The following is a 15,754-nucleotide window of genomic DNA, read 5'->3' as shown; positions in this document are numbered from 1 at the left end:
GTCCCAATCCCATTCCCGTGTCCTGTTCCCATCCCCGTGTCTCATCCCCGTGTCCCATTCCCTGTGTCCCATTCCCATGTCCATGTCCCATTCCCAATCCCCGTGTCCCATTCCCATTCCCTCTGTCCTGTTCCCAATCCCCGTGTCCCATCCCCATGTCCCATTCCCATTCCCATGTCCCATTCCCAATCCCCATGTCCCATTCCCATTCCCATGTCCGATCCCCATCCCCGTGTCCCATTCCCATTCCCATTCCCATTCCCATTCCAGGAACGCGCTCCCCTTCTCGGGAAGTTCGCAGCCGCTGCCGGAGGCTCTGGGCACCAGGCGCAGCCGCGCTAATTAATTTAATTACTTCCAGCAGGTAACGAGCCAAGCTCCCTCGGGGCTGCCTCTCCCAGAATCCCGGGATTTGGGTGGGATTCCGGAATTTCTCCTCCCGGCTTTCAAAGGGACGCGGCGTGGAGCAGCCGGGGTGAAAATCCCCTCAGCTCCGGGGTTTTTGTGGGAATTCTGCTCCGAGGAGGGACAGGACAGCTCCAGCTCCGGGCTGGGAATTCCCAGAATTCTGGGAATTCCCGGGAATTTGGGTGGGGAGGGGCCTGGAATCCCAGGCAGGGACAACTCCCAGGGTGCTCCGAGCTGGCCTGGGACATTCCAGGGATGGGGCAGCCACGGATTCCCAGGAATTCTCCCCAGTATCCGACCCCAAATTCCTCTCGTGGAGCTCTGCTCAATTTTGGGGGAAATTTTTATAGATTTGAGTTGGTTCCACCTTCATTTTCCTCTCTTCCCATTCTCATTCCCATCCCACAGCCGGGATTTTCCAGCCAGGCCACGATCTGTCCCAGAATGTGAATAATAAAGGTAAAAAAGCCCAAAAGCAGCGATTTCCATAGAGAAATCTGGGAATTCCATCCCAGCCCCCTAACCCAGTGCTCAACCCCAACCTCTGCTTTCCCAGGGTCCAGATTTGGGGGGATTTTTGCAGATTTGAGTTAACTCCACCTTCGTTTTCCATGCCAGACCTGGGATTTTGCACCCAGGCCAGGCTCTCCCCCAGAACGTGAATAAGAAAGGTAAAAACTCCCAAGGCAGCGATTCCGGAGGGAATTCCGTGGTTTCCTCTGGGAATTCCATCCCACATCCCAAAGGGAAAGAATTCTCTCAATGTCCAACCCCAACCTCTGCTTTCCCAGGGCCCAGATTTGGGGGGATTTTTACAGATTTGAGTTTTCCACGCCAGACCCGGGATTTTGCACCCAGGCCAGGCTCTCCCCCAGAACGTGAATAAGAAAGGTAAAAACTCCCAAGGCAGCGATTCCGGAGGGAATTCCGTGGTTTACTGTCGGGAGAGGAGCTGTCACATGGCGAAGAGGATCAGGAATGCCACCATGAGGCAGAAGAGCCCCATGGCCTCGGACAGCGCGAAGCCCAGGATGGCGTAGGAGAAGAGCTGCTGCTTCAGAGACGGGTTCCTGCCGGGGAAACTGGGAATGGGAACGGGAACGGGACAGGGAATGGGGAATGGGGCAGGGAACGGGCCAGGGAAATCGGGAATAGGGACTGGGAACGGGGAATGGGACAGGGAAATCGAGAATGGAGACCGGGAAATCGGGAATGGAGACTGGGAATGGGGAATGGAAACCAGGAACAAACATCGGGAATGGGGGCCTGGAGCAGGGAATGATGCCCCAAACCGGGGAATAAAACCAGGGAATAAAACCCGGGAATAATGTCCCAAACCAGGGAATGGCCCCAGAGAATGGCCCCTGGGAATGCCCCCAAATCCCAGGGAATGGCCCCAAATCCCAGGGAACGGCCCCAAATCCCAGGGAATGGCCCCAAATCCCAGGAAATGGCCCCAGTTCCCAGGATAAGGCCCCCAGGAATGCCCCAAATCCCAGGAACGCCCTGAGCCCAGTGCCCAGCAGTTTGGGTCCCAGCAGCGGGGGTCCCAGCAGTTTGGGTCCCAGCAGCAGGGTCCCCAGCAGCGGGGGTCCCCAGCAGTGGGTCCCACACTTTGGGTCCCCAGCAGTGGGTCCCAGCAGTGGGTCCCAGCAGTGGGTCCCAGCAGCGGGGGTCCCACACCTTGGGTCCCAGCAGTTGGGGTCCCACACCTTGGGTCCCAGCAGTTGGGGTCCCACACCTTGGGTCCCAGCAGTGGGTCCCACACCTTGGGTCCCAGCAGTGGGTCCCACACCTTGGGTCCCAGCAGTGGGTCCCAGCAGTGGGTCCCAGCAGTGGGTCCCACACCTTGGGTCCCAGCAGTGGGTCCCACACCTTGGGTCCCAGCAGTGGGTCCCAGCAGTGGGTCCCAGCAGCGGGTCCCAGCAGTGGGTCCCACACCTTGGGTCCCAGCAGCGGGGGTCCCAGCAGTGGGTCCCAGCAGTGGGTCCCACACCTTGGGTCCCAGCAGTGGGTCCCCAGCAGTGGGTCCCAGCAGTTGGGGTCCCAGCAGTGGGTCCCACACCTTGGGTCCCAGCAGTGGGTCCCAGCAGTGGGTCCCAGCAGTGGGGGTCCCACACCTTGGGTCCCCAGCAGTGGGTCCCACACCTTGGGTCCCCAGCAGTGGGTCCCACACCTTGGGTCCCCAGCAGTGGGTCCCAGCAGTGGGTCCCAGCAGTTTGGGTCCCAGCAGTTGGGGTCCCAGCAGTGGGTCCCAGCAGCGGGTCCCAGCAGTGGGTCCCAGCAGCGGGGGTCCCACACTTTGGGTCCCAGCAGTGGGTCCCAGCAGTGGGTCCCAGCAGTGGGTCCCAGCAGTGGGTCCCACACCTTGGGTCCCAGCAGCGGGGGTCCCACACTTTGGGTCCCAGCAGTGGGTCCCAGCAGTGGGTCCCAGCAGTGGGTCCCAGCAGTGGGTCCCACACCTTGGGTCCCAGCAGCGGGGGTCCCACACTTTGGGTCCCAGCAGTGGGTCCCAGCAGTGGGTCCCAGCAGTGGGTCCCAGCAGCGGGGGTCCCAGCAGTGGGTCCCAGCAGTGGGTCCCACACCTTGGGTCCCAGCAGCGGGTCCCCGCAGCGCCCACCTGGCGTAGCCGATGATGAGGCTCCCGAAGACGGTGCCGATCCCCGCCCCCGAGCCCGCCACGCCCACGGTGGCGGCGCCGGCCCCGATGAACTTGGCGGCCGTGTCGATGTCCCGGGACAGCGCCGTGCTCCGGAACGGCCGGGACAGCACCGGCAGGGACAGCTGGGGACAGCGACAGTCAGGGACAGGGACAGGGACAGCCAGGGACAGCGACAGTCAGGGACAGGGACAGGGACAGCCAGGGACAGCCAGGGACAGCTGGGGACAGCGACAGTCAGGGACAGGGGACAGTGACAGCCAGGGACAGCCAGGGACAGCTGGGGACAGCGACAGTCAGGGACAGGGACAGGGACAGCCAGGGACAGGGAGAGATCAGGGACAGGGGACAGGGACAGTCAGGGACAGCCAGGGATAGCTGGGGACAGCGACAGTCAGGGACAGGGACAGGGACAGGCAGGGACAGCCAGGGACAGGGAGAGATCAGGGACAGGGACAGGGACAGCCAGGGACAGCCAGGGACAGGGACACGGAGAGATCAGGGACAGGGGACAGGGACAGTCAGGGACAGCCAGGGACAGCTGGGGACAGCAACAGTCAGGGACAGGGACAGGGACAGGGACAGTCAGGGACAGGGAGAGATCAGGGACATGGGGACAGTCAGGGACAGCTGGGGACAGCGACAGTCAGGGACAGGGACAGGGACAGCTGGGGACAGCGACAGTCAGGGACAGGGACAGGGACAGGCAGGGACAGCCACGGACAGGGAGAGATCAGGGACATGGGGACAGTCAGGGACAGCTGGGGACAGGGACAGTCAGGGACAGGGACAGGGACAGTCAGGGACAGCCAGGGACAGCCAGGGACAGGGACAGCGACGGACAGGGAACAGTGACAGTCAGGGACAGAGGACAGGGAGAGCTCAGGGACACAGGGACAGCCAGGGACAGGGACAGATCAGGGACACCTGGGGACAGGGACAGCCAGGGACACGGGGAGAGGGAGAACTCAGGGACAGGGACACGGGGACAGCCAGGGACACCTGGGGACAGGAAGAGCTCAGGGACACCTGGGGACAGGGACAGGGCAGGGACAGCTCAGGGACACAGGGACAGCCAGGGACAGCCAGGGACAGGGCAGGAACACCTCAGGGCTGGCACCCAGCATGGCAAGGGGGCATTGGTCCTGATCAGCAGCAGGAGGATGGAGATGAAGGATGAAGGAGCAGGACGGGGATGAAGGAGGATGAGGACGGGGACGAAGGAGCAGGATGGGGATGGGGATAAGGGATCAGGATGGGGACGGAACCCAAGCCCACCCGTCTCACCTGGGCGCTCTCCTCAGGCCTGCTGAGCACAGCCACGGACACCGGCCTGGCCAGAGCCCGGGAGCAGCAGCGGAGCTGCAGGGACAGGACAGGGATGGGACAGGGACAGGGACAGGGGACAGGGACAGCGGGTCAGCCCTGCCCAAACATCCCCAGCACAGAGAGCCTGTTTCCAAAACCCAGCCCAAACCCCTGCACCCCCAAACCCAGCCCAAACCTCTCTGCACCCCCAAACCCAGCCCAAAGCCCCCTGCACCCCCAAACCCAGCCCAAAGCCCCCTGCACCCCTAAACCCAGCCCAAACCCCTGCAGGGGTCCCCAAACCCAGCCCAAAGCCCTGCAGGGACCCCCTGGGAGCAGAGATCAGCGTTCCCAACCCTCAGGAACCCCAGAGTTTTTGTGGAGTGCTGGAATGCCCCTAAAACATCCCAAACTGACACAAAACCCGGAACCCAGAGCGCTGTCAACGCAGGGGGCTCCTATTGCAGCCCCCTGGATCAACCCCACACCCCCCGGGCTGAGCACAGCCCCAGAAATTCCCCTTCTCCCACTTTTCCACGTGTTCTCCTCCTGGGAAGAAAGGGATTCCCATGGAAATCCCGTGGAAATCTGGGAATTCCTGCTGGGAGCAGCGCTGGGCCTGCAGCCGAGTGCCAGCCACTCACATGGTGTCACCAGAGGTCACCTTGTTCCCTTCTTGCCTAAAGCAGGCTCAAAACCCCGGGATCCCAGCTCAGCAGTGCCACAAATCCCAAATTCCTGTGGGAATTCCCAGGGAAGCACCTACCAGCGCCGGGGAGCTGAGGAGAGCCACGGGGGCCGGCATCCTGCTGGGTCTGCGGGGGAAAAGCACAGAAATGTCACAGGAATAACCCAAAGGGACAGGATCCGTGTCACACACAGGGACAGGATCCGTGTCACACACACACAGGAATAACCCAAAGGGACAGGATCCGTGTCACACACAGGGACAGGATCCGTGTCACACACAGGAATAACCCAAAGGGACAGGATCCGTGTCACACACAGGGACAGGATCCGTGTCACACACAGGGACAGGATCCGTGTCACACACACAGAGGAATAACCCAAAGGGACAGGATCCGTGTCACACACACACAGGAATAACCCAAAGGGACAGGATCCGTGTCACACACAGGGACAGGATCCGTGTCACACACAGGGACAGGATCCGTGTCACACACACACAGGAATAACCCAAAGGGACAGGATCCGTGTCACACACAGGGACAGGATCCGTGTCACACACAGGAATAACCCAAAGGGACAGGATCCGTGTCACACACAGGGACAGGATCCGTGTCACACACACACCACAGCTCCTCCGCTGTCCCCTCCGAGGGGCACCAGCCCCAGGGTCGTGTCCCCAAGATTTTGTCCCCAGGGTCGTGCCCCCAGGGATTTGTCCCACTGACCCTCTTGTGTCCCAAGGTTTTAACCCCACTGTGATCCCAACTGTCCCCAAAGGTTTCACCCAATTGTGTCCCCAAAACTTTAATCCCATAGTCACTGTCCCCAAGGTTGTGTCCCCAGGGATTTGTCCCACTGACCCCAGCGTGTCCCCAAGGCTTTAACCCCACTGTCCCCAAAGCTTTAACCCCACCGTGTCCCCAAATGTCCCCAGGGTCCTGTCCCCATGGATTTGTCCCACTGACCCTCTTGTGTCCCAAGGTTTTAACCCCACTCTGTCCCCAGCTGTCCCCAAAGGTTTAATCCCATAGTCACTGCCCCCAAGGCTTTGTCCCCAAGGTTTTAACCCCAATGTCCCCAAGGCTTTGTCCCCAGCCATGTCCCTAGCTGTCCCCAAGGCTTTAACCCCAGTGTCCCCAGCTGTCCCCAAAGGTTTCACCCAATTGTGTCCCCAAAGGTTTAATCCCACAGTGACTGTCCCCAAGGTTTTGTCCCCAAACCTTTAACCCAGCTGTGTCCCTGACTGTCCCCAAGGCTTTAACCCCAGTGTCCCCAGCTGTCCCCAAAGGTTTCACCCAATTGTGTCCCCAAGGTTTTAATCCCACTGTGACTGTCCCCAAGGCTTTGTCCCCAAGGTTTTTACCCCAGTGTCCCCAACTGTCCCCAAAGGTTTCACCCCACTGTGTCCCCAAGGTTTTAATCCCACAGTGACTGTCCCCAAGGCTTTGTCCCCAAGGTTTTAACCCCAGTGTCCCCAAAGCTTTAACCCCACTGTGTCCCCAAAGCTTTAACCCCACTGTGTCCCTAAGCTTTTAACCCCAGCGTGTCCCTGACTGTCCCCACCGTGTCCCTAGGGTTTTAACCCCTCCATGTACCTGATTGTCCCCAAAGTTTTAACCCTCCCGTGTCCCCAAGGCTTTAACCCGCCATGTCCCCGACCCTCCCCAAGTCTTTAACCCCCTCGTGTCCGTGTCCCCGACCCTCCCCAAGTCTTTAACCCCCTCGTGTCCGTGTCCCCGACCCTCCCCAAAGCTTTAACCCCCTCGTGTCCGTGTCCCCGACCGTCCCCAAAGCTTTAACCCCCTCGTGTCCGTGTCCCCGACCCTCCCCAAGTCTTTAACCCCCTCGTGTCCGTGTCCCCGACCCTCCCCAAGTCTTTAACCCCCTCGTGTCCCTGACTGACCCCCCCCGTGTCCCCAAGTCTTTAACCCCTCCATCCCCCCCGTGTCCCCGGCTGTCCCCCAGCCCTCACCCTCCCCTCCCTCCCCCCTCCCCGTGAACCCCCGCTCGCTGCCTCCCCTGGCTCCCTCGCGGCTCCCCGAGCGCATGGCAGGCGCAGGGCCCGGCGGGGCCGCTGGGGGCCGGGCGGGGCCGCTGGGACCGGGCGCACCTGGGGCTCCGCTCGGGCCGGCGGCGGCGGCGCCTCTGTGGGCAGCGTCACCTTGGCCGTGTCCCCGCCGGCGTCCTCCGCGCCCATTGGCTGCCGCCGCGCGCGCGCGCCCGCGCCCGCCCTCCCCATTGGCCGGCCGCCGAGGAAGCCCCGCCCCCCCGCATCCGGGGCACGGAGATGGGGGAATGGAGGGAGGGCGGTGATTGGTGGGCTGGGGAGGGTGGGAGCGCGGTGATTGGGTGAGGCGGGTGTCAATCTGGCAGGGGGCGGGTCGGGATGGGGAAAAGGGCGGGAGGGGAGGGGAGGGGATTTGGGATTTGGGATTTGGGATTTGGGATTTGGGATGGGGATTTTGGGATCTGGGATGGGGATTTGGGATTTGGGGTTTGGGATGGGGATTTGGGATGGGGATTTGGGATTTGGGGTTTGGGATGGGGATTTGGGATGGGGATTTGGGATTTGGGATTTGGGGTTTGGGATTTGGGATGGGGATTTGGGATTTGGGATTTGGGATTTGGGGTTTGGGATTTGGGATGGGGATTTGGGATGGGGATTTGGGATTTGGGGTTTGGGGTTTGGGATGGGGATTTGGGGATTGGGGATTTGGGTTCTGGAATCGGGATTTGGGATGGGGATTTGGGATTTGGGGTTTGGGATGGGGATTTGGGATGGGGATTTGGGATTTGGGGTTTGGGATGGGGATTGGGGTTTGGGATTTGGGATCTGGGATCTGGGATCTGGGATGGGGATTTGGGATGGGGATTGGGGTTTGGGATTTGGGATGGGGATTGGGGTTTGGGATTTGGGATTTGGGGTTTGGGATTTGGATTTTTTTGGGGGGGGAATTTTGGGATGCTCAGAGCCCCTCCCCGATCCCACGGAGAGAAATTCCAATATTCCAGCAAGAGAAAATCCTTTATTTCGGGAAGGGAATTCCATGGAAATCCTGGAGCTACGCGGCCCTGCTGAGGAAAAACCCAAAATTCCCAAAAATCCCCCGGAATTTCCATTTAAAAAACCCCCAAAAATCCCCCCAATTTCCATTAAAAAACCACCCCGAAATATTTTAAAGGGTTTTTAAAAATGGGATTTTTAAAAAGGGGAATTTAATAAAAGGGAATTTTAAAAAAGGGGATTTAAAAAGGGAATTTTAAAAAGGGAATTTTTGAAGGGATTTCCTGCAGGACAGAGCTCAGGGTTCTGGGATTTTCCTGGGATTCTGCTCCTCCCATTTTCCCAGAATTATCCAGATCCCAAATATCTTATTCCCAATTTTCATATTATTTTAAATTTTTTTGTGTTTTTTTGGGGTGGTTTTGTGAGGTTTTTTGGTTTTGTTTTGGTTTGTTTGTTTGTTTGTTTTTTTAGTGGGAATTACCCAAAATAATTGTGGAAACTCAATCAAAACCCAAAATCCTGAGTTTGGGTTGGAAAAATCCCAAATCCCATCCTTCTTTGGGCACTCCCAAGGGGAAAAAAATTCCCAAAAAACCTCGAATTTGGGGGGATTTGGGGCATTTTGGGCACTCACGTGGCCCCGCAGCGCTCGCCCGACTTCAGCCGGGTCAGGAACTCCTGCTCCAAAAACTCCCCCAAAATTTCCAGAGCTGGAAAACTGCAGAGAAAAAAAAATAAAATTCAGTGAAAATGGAATTAAAGAGGAAAAAATTCCCGATTTTCATGTCCTAAATTCGGAGGGATTTTGTTGGGTTTTAATATTTCTCGCTGGGGTAACGACCCCGAAAATGTGAATTTTGTCTGGAAATTCGTGGGGTTTTGGGAATCCCAGGGTGGGGTTTGGCCCCAAAAGGGGAAAAAAGCTGGAAAAACAACAAATCCCCCCAAATTCCATAAAAAACGACAACCAAAAAATCCCAAAATTCTGTGAAAAAACCCAACAAATCCCCAAATTTCTGTGCAAAACACAACAAAATCTGCGAATTCTGTGAAAGAAGCAAATAAATCCTCTAAATTGTGTAAATCCCCCCAAAATCTCCACAAATTTTGTATAAAATCCAAATAAATCCCCTCAAATCCCATTTTAAAAAACCCCAAAATACCCAGAAATTCTGTACAAATCCCCAAATTCCATTTAAAAAACACCAACAAATCCCCAACAAATCCCCAAATTCCATTAAAAAACCCCAAAATATCCTGAATTTCCACAAAACCCCAAAATCCCAACAAGTCCCCAAATTCCATTTTAAAAAGCAAAAAAACCTCCCCAATTTCCATTAAAACCCGAACAAATCCCCAAATCCCATTAAAAAACCCCAGAAAAATCCCCCCAATTTCCATAAAAATCTCAACAAATTCCCAAATTCCATTAAAAAACCCGTAAAAATTCCAATTTCCATTAATATCCCAACAAGTGCCCAAATTCCATTTAAAAAACCACCCCCAAATATCCCGAATTTCCACAAAAACCCCAAAAAAATCCCCAAATTCCACTAAAAAAACCCCAAAAATCCCCCCCAATTCCCATTAAAAATCCCAACAAATCCCCAAATTCCATTAAAAACACCCCAAAATCTCCCAAATTTCCCCCAGTTCCCCCATCCCGATCTCCCCCCGCCTCGCCTCTGCTTTTCCCGGATTTTCCGGAGCCATTCCCGGAAATCTTCGGCTCCCGGCGCCCCCAGGTCCGATCTTCCCCCATCCCCGGCCTCGCTCCCGGGGTCGCTGGAAAGGAAAACCGGGAAAATCCCAAAATTCCAGCCGAGGCTGCCCCAACGTCGCTTCTCCAAAATCCCGCTCCGAGGAGGGAAAACTCCACGGATTTGGGGAAAAATGGGAAAATCCCAATCCCGGTGTTGGCCGAGGGAAAAACAGCCGGGATTGGGAATTTGGGGATTTGGGGAAATTGGGAATTCAGGAAATATGGAATTTGGGGATTTGGGAATTAGGGAATTTGGGGATTCTGGAATTGGGGAATTTGGGATTGGGGGGTTTGGGAATTCAGGAAATAGGGAATTTGGGGATTTAGGAATTGGGGAGTTTGGGAATTTGGGAATTGAGGAGTTTGAGAATTGGGGGAATTGGGAATTCAGGCATTTGGGGATTCAGGAATTGAGGAATATGGGAATTGGGGAATCCAGGAATCTGGGGATTCAGGAATTGGGGAAATTGGGAACTGGGGATTCAGGAATTGGGGCACGTGGGAATTGGGGATTTGGGAATTGGGGAACTGGGAATTGGGGACTGGGGATTTGGGAATTTGGAAATTGGGAATTGGAAACTGGGGATTGGGGAACTGGGGATTTGGGAAGTGGGGAAAGGGATTTGGGAAGTGGGAAATGTGGGATTTGGGAATTTGAGAATTCAGGAACTGGGAATTGGGGAACTGGGATTCGGGAATTGGGGAACTGGGAATTTGGGAATCGGGATTCGTGAATTGGGAATTCAGGAACTGGGGTTCGGGGACTGGGGATTGGGGATTGGGGATTTGGGAATCGGGATTGGGGAATTGGGAATTCAGGAACTGGGGTTCGGGGACTGGGGACTGGGGAACCGGGATTGGGGAATTGGGAATTCGGGAATTCGGGAATTCGGGAATGGGGAGCGGGCTCACGCGCTGTCCCTCTCGCGCCGCTCCAGCAGCCAGCGCACGAAGCTGCGGCCCAGCGCGCGCTCCACGCTGCGGCTGTAGTCGCTGGCCAGCGCCGCCTCCGAGTACCGGCGCCGCACCGGCACCGGAACCGGCACCGGAACCGAGCCCGGCACCGGAACCGAGCCCGGCACCGGCACCGCCGCCGCGCCGGGCCTGCGGGACCGGCACCGCTCAGCCCGCGGGTACGGGAATGGGGTCAGCTCATCCCGGGATGGGGTCAGCTCATCCCAGGATGGGGTCAGCTCATCCCAGGGGAGATCCCGGGAGATCCCGGGATGGGGTCAGCCCGGTCAGGGGTCCCGGGAGATCCCGGGATGGGGTCAGCTCATCCTGGGATGGGGGTCAGCCCGGCCAGGGGTCCCGGGGAGATCCCGGGTCAGCTCATCCCGGGATGGGGTCAGCTCATCCCAGGGGAGATCCCGGGAGATCCCGGGATGGGGTCAGCCCGGCCCAGGGGAGATCCCGGGAGATCCCGGGTCAGCTCATCCCGGGATGGGGTCACTGCTCATCCCGGGGTTTGGGCTGAGAGCCGATCCCATTGGGATTTGGTCACTCCCGATCCCATTGGGATTTGGTCACTCCCGATCCCATTGGGATTTGGTCACTCCCGATCCCATTGGGAGACCCCTGGACACATTCCCAGTTCCCTGCCCACCGTGGTGCCATTCCCAGTTCCCGGGGCCATTCCCGTTCCCGGTGCCATTCCCGGTTCCCGGTGCCATTCCCGGTTCCCTGCTCACCCCGGTGCCATTCCCGGTTCCCGGGGCCATTCCCGTTCCCGGTGCCATTCCCGTTCCCGGTGCCATTCCCGGTTCCCCGCTCACCCCGGGGCCATTCCCGGTTCCCGGTGCCATTCCCGGTTCCCAGTGCCATTCCCGGTTCCCGGTGTCATTCCCGGTTCCCCGCTCACCCCGGGCTCTCCTCCGCGCACATCACGCCCAGCCCGGCCAGCAGCAGCGGCAGCGCCCACAGGGACCTCAGGGACATTTCCCGGGCGGAATTCCTCGGGATAACCGGGATAACGAGCGGGATAACCGGGATAACGAGCGGGATAACCACCGGGATAACCGGGAGCTGCAGCGAATCCAGCGGGATCGGGCTGGGAATTCCCCCCGTGCCACGAAGCTCCCGCCCCTGGCAGCCGAATCCGTCCTTCCCAAAATCCTCCCAAACTCCTTCCCAAAATCCTCCCAAACTCCTTCCCAAAATCCTCCCAAACTCCTTCCCAAACTCCCAAAGCTCCTTCCCAAACTCCCATTTCCCCAGAATTCCCATTCCCCCAGAATTCCCATTCCCCCAGAATTCCCATTTTCCCAGAATTTCTCACCTCCCCAGAATTCCCATTTTCCCAGAATTTCTCACCTCCCTGTGCGGATTCCCGGCAGCTCTGCAGCCCCGGGGCCGCTCGGGGCCGTTTTTATCCCGATTCCAGAGGGTGACCAGGAAATCCAGGCGGGAATTGGAGCAATTCCCGCAGGAAATCGCCTCGGGAATTATTGACATTAACGGCAATTAAACATTTCTGCCTCAGGGCGTTAATCAGGCTGTTCCAGCCCTAATTCCATGGAAAAAAACCCCCCAGAATTCCCATTTTTTTCTAGGGAAAAACCCCAGCCTGCTCCTTCTCGGTGAAATCCTCGGATCCTGTCGCAAATCCAGGGATCTGCCAGCCCCAAATCCAGAATTTCCTCCCCAAAAATGGGAGCTGCAAAAGGAGATTTGGGATGGAGAGGGGCAGATCCAGTGTGGGATTGAAAAATCCCAGTTTGGGATTCCCAAATCCCAGTTTGGGATTGCCAGATCCCAGTTTGGGATTGCCAGATCCCAGTTTGGGATCCTCTTTTGGGATTCCCAAATCTCTTTATGGAATTGCCACGGATACCCCGTTCCCGGATCCCAGATCCCATTCCCAATCCCAGATCCCTTCCTGCTCCATGGATATCCCATTCCCAAATCCCAAATCCCATCTCCCAATCCCACCCTGTTCCCTGGATATCCCATTCCCATTCCCATATCCCATTCCCTGGAAATCCCATTCCCTGGAAATCCCATTCCCTGGATATCGCATTCCCATTCCCATTCCCCATTCCCATTCCCTGGATATCCCATTCCCATTCCCATTCCCATTCCCATTCCCATTCCCGTTCCCATTCCCATTCCCCATTCCCATTCCCATATCCCATTCCCATTCCCTGGATACCCGGTTCCCAGGGAACCCCGGATCCCGAGGAGCCTCCGGGGTGATTAATTGGGGTAATTAGTGCCTAATTACCCTCCGGGGAGCCAATTAACCCCGCTCCCTTCCGAGGCCCGGCTGGAAAAGCGGGAATGTTGATCCCGGGATCGTTCCGGCCATCCCGCTTTGCCCGGAGTTAATGGCGTGAGGAATTTCCAGCTGGAGCCCCGGAAACCCCCAGGTTGTTTTTGGGGGGTTGTTTCAGGGTTGTTTTTGGGTTGTTTTAGGGTTGTTTTGGGGTTGTTTTGGGGTTGTTTTTGGGGTTGTTTTTGGGGTTGTTTTGGGGTTGTTTTTGGGGTTGTTTTGGGGTTGTTTTTGGGGGTTGTTTTTGGGGTTGTTTTTGGGGTTGTTTTAGGGTTGTTTTTGGGGTTGTTTTGGGGTTGTTTTGGGGTTGTTTTGGGGTTGTTTTGGGGTTGTTTTTGGGGTTGTTTTTGGGGGTTGTTTTTGGGGTTGTTTTTGGGGTTGTTTTAGGGTTGTTTTTGGGGTTGTTTTGGGGTTGTTTTGGGGTTGTTTTGGGGTTGTTTTTGGGTTGTTTTTGGGGTTGTTTTGGGGTTGTTTTTGGGGTTGTTTTTGGGGTTGTTTCGGGGTTGTTTTGGGGTTGTTTTGGGGTTGTTTCGGGGTTGTTTTTGGGGTTGTTTTGGGGTTGTTTTTGGGGTTGTTTTTGGGGTTGTTTTGGGGTTGTTTTGGGGTTGTTTTGGGGTTGTTTCGGGGTTGTTTTTGGGGTTGTTTCGGGGTTGTTTTTGGGGTTGTTTTTGGGGTTGTTTTTGGGGGTTGTTTTGGGGTTGGTTTTGAGGTTGTTTTAGGGATTGTTTTGGGGTTGGTTTTGGGGTTGTTTTTGGGGTTGTTTTTGGGGTTGTTTTGGGGTTGTTCTCCAAGGCTTTTCCAGGGATTCTCCAAGGCTTTTCCAGGGGTTCTCTCTGGGTTCTCCAAGGCTTTTCCAGGGGTTCTCTGTGGGTTCTCCAAGGCTTTTCCAGGGGTTCTCTGTGGGTTCTCCAAGGCTTTTCCAGGGGTTCTCTGTGGGTTCTCCAAGGCTTTTCCAGGAGTTCTCTCTGGGTTCTCCAAGGCTTTTCCAGGGATTCTCCAGGGGTTCTCCAAGGCTTTTCCAGGGATTCTCCAAGGCTTTTCCAGGGGTTCTCCAAGGCTTTTCCAGGAGTTCTCTGTGGGTTCTCCAAGGCTTTTCCAGGAGTTCTCTCTGGGTTCTCCAAGGCTTTTCCAGGGATTCTCCAGGGCTTTTCCAGGGGTTCTCTGTGGGTTCTCCAAGGCTTTTCCAGGAGTTCTCTCTGGGTTCTCCAAGGCTTTTCCAGGAGTTCTCTCTGGGTTCTCCAAGGCTTTTCCAGGAGTTCTCTCTGGGTTCTCCAAGGCTTTTCCGGGGGCTCTCCAGGGGCTCTCCAGGGCTCGCAATTTTGGTGGTTATCCCACGAATCCCGTGGGTCATTCCCAGCAAAAGCCACGGGAGAACGTCGGGAGAGGAGGAGCCGCTGTGGGTGGGGGTTGTGGGAAGGCGGCTCCGGGCAGGGCCGGCGGCATTCCCAGGATCCCGGGCTGTCATTCCCAGATGGCGCAGCGCAAGATCCGGGACATCCTGGCGCAGGTGAAGCAGCAGCACCAGAAGGGCCACGGCGGCCAGAGCCAATCCCGGAGGAAATAGGGAACCCCGGAGGCCAAATCCCGGGAAAACGAGGACACGGCACGGCCGGGCCGGGCTCCGAGAGCTGGGAATCAGTGACCACAGGGATGGGGATCCGCAGGGATCGGGAATGGGCAGGGATTGGGAATGGAAAGGGATGGGAATGGACAGGGATGGGAATGGGCAGGGATGGGAATGGACAGGGATGGGAATGGACAGGGATTGGGAATGGACAGGGATTGGGAATGGACAGGGATTGGGAATGGGCAGGGATTGGGAATGGACAGGGATTGGGAATGTGCAGGGATCGGGAATGGGCAGGGATGGGAATGGACAGGGATGGGAATGGACAGGGATCGGGAATCCACAGGGATTGGGAATGGGCAGGGATGGGAATGGACAGGGATGGGAATGGACAGGGATTGGGAATGGACAGGGATGGGAATGGACAGGGATGGGAATGGACAGGGATGGGAATGGACAGGGATGGGAATGGACAGGGATGGGGAATCCGCAGGGATTGGGAATCCACAGGGATGGGGAATGTGCAGGGATCGGGAATGGGCAGGGATTGGGAATCCATACGGATCAGGAATCACTTCCACAGGGATTGGGAATTTCAACCCCCAGCGGAATTGGGAATTCCATTGGGAATGGAACACCAGACATTTTCCCTCATTTTTCCCAATTTCCCCTTTTTTTCTCATTTTTCCCAATTTTCTCTATTTTTTACCAATGAAAATTCCCACTGTGGAAATGCTCACCTTTCCTCATAATGAGGAAAATTAATCCTGGGAAAAACTTTCTCTTTTCCCTTTGGGAACAGCAATAAAACCACCCAAAAATTCACCAAAAAAACCCCCAAAAATGGGTAAAAGGGAAAAAAAATCCCCTTTTTTTGTGAAAAAAACATGGAATTCCTCAACTCCATAATCATAATTTGGGAAATCTGTGCAGGAGGGATTGGGGAGAGCTGGGCTCCTCATTCCCAAACCCATCCAGCCTGGAAAAAATTCCCAAAAATTTAAGGGCTAAAAATATTTGGTTTTTTTCCTGATTTAAGGGAAAAAAAAAAAAAATCCCCAAATTCCTCATTTCTGTGGGAA

General features: G+C 56.3%; 1 protein-coding gene across 1 annotated transcript; it reads right to left on the bottom strand.

The window, feature by feature from the left end:
• Positions 1-1,321: 1,321 nt before the first annotated feature.
• ATP5MC1 (ATP synthase membrane subunit c locus 1) lies at positions 1,322-7,260 on the bottom strand. Its single transcript, XM_077788330.1, has 5 exons — positions 7,176-7,260; positions 5,142-5,190; positions 4,355-4,429; positions 3,029-3,192; positions 1,322-1,478 (listed from the first exon to the last, which is right to left on the bottom strand). Exons 2-5 carry the CDS (start codon positions 5,178-5,180, stop codon positions 1,364-1,366), a joined length of 393 nt encoding a protein of 130 aa, XP_077644456.1. The 5' UTR covers positions 5,181-5,190; positions 7,176-7,260; the 3' UTR covers positions 1,322-1,363.
• Between the last annotated feature and the right edge of the window lie 8,494 nt (positions 7,261-15,754).

The sequence above is a fragment of the Lonchura striata genome, chromosome 25 (genome assembly GCF_046129695.1).
Source record: "Lonchura striata isolate bLonStr1 chromosome 25, bLonStr1.mat, whole genome shotgun sequence".
Classification (NCBI taxonomy): Eukaryota; Metazoa; Chordata; class Aves; order Passeriformes; family Estrildidae; genus Lonchura; species Lonchura striata.
This window is presented reverse-complemented; position numbering and strand designations above follow the sequence as displayed.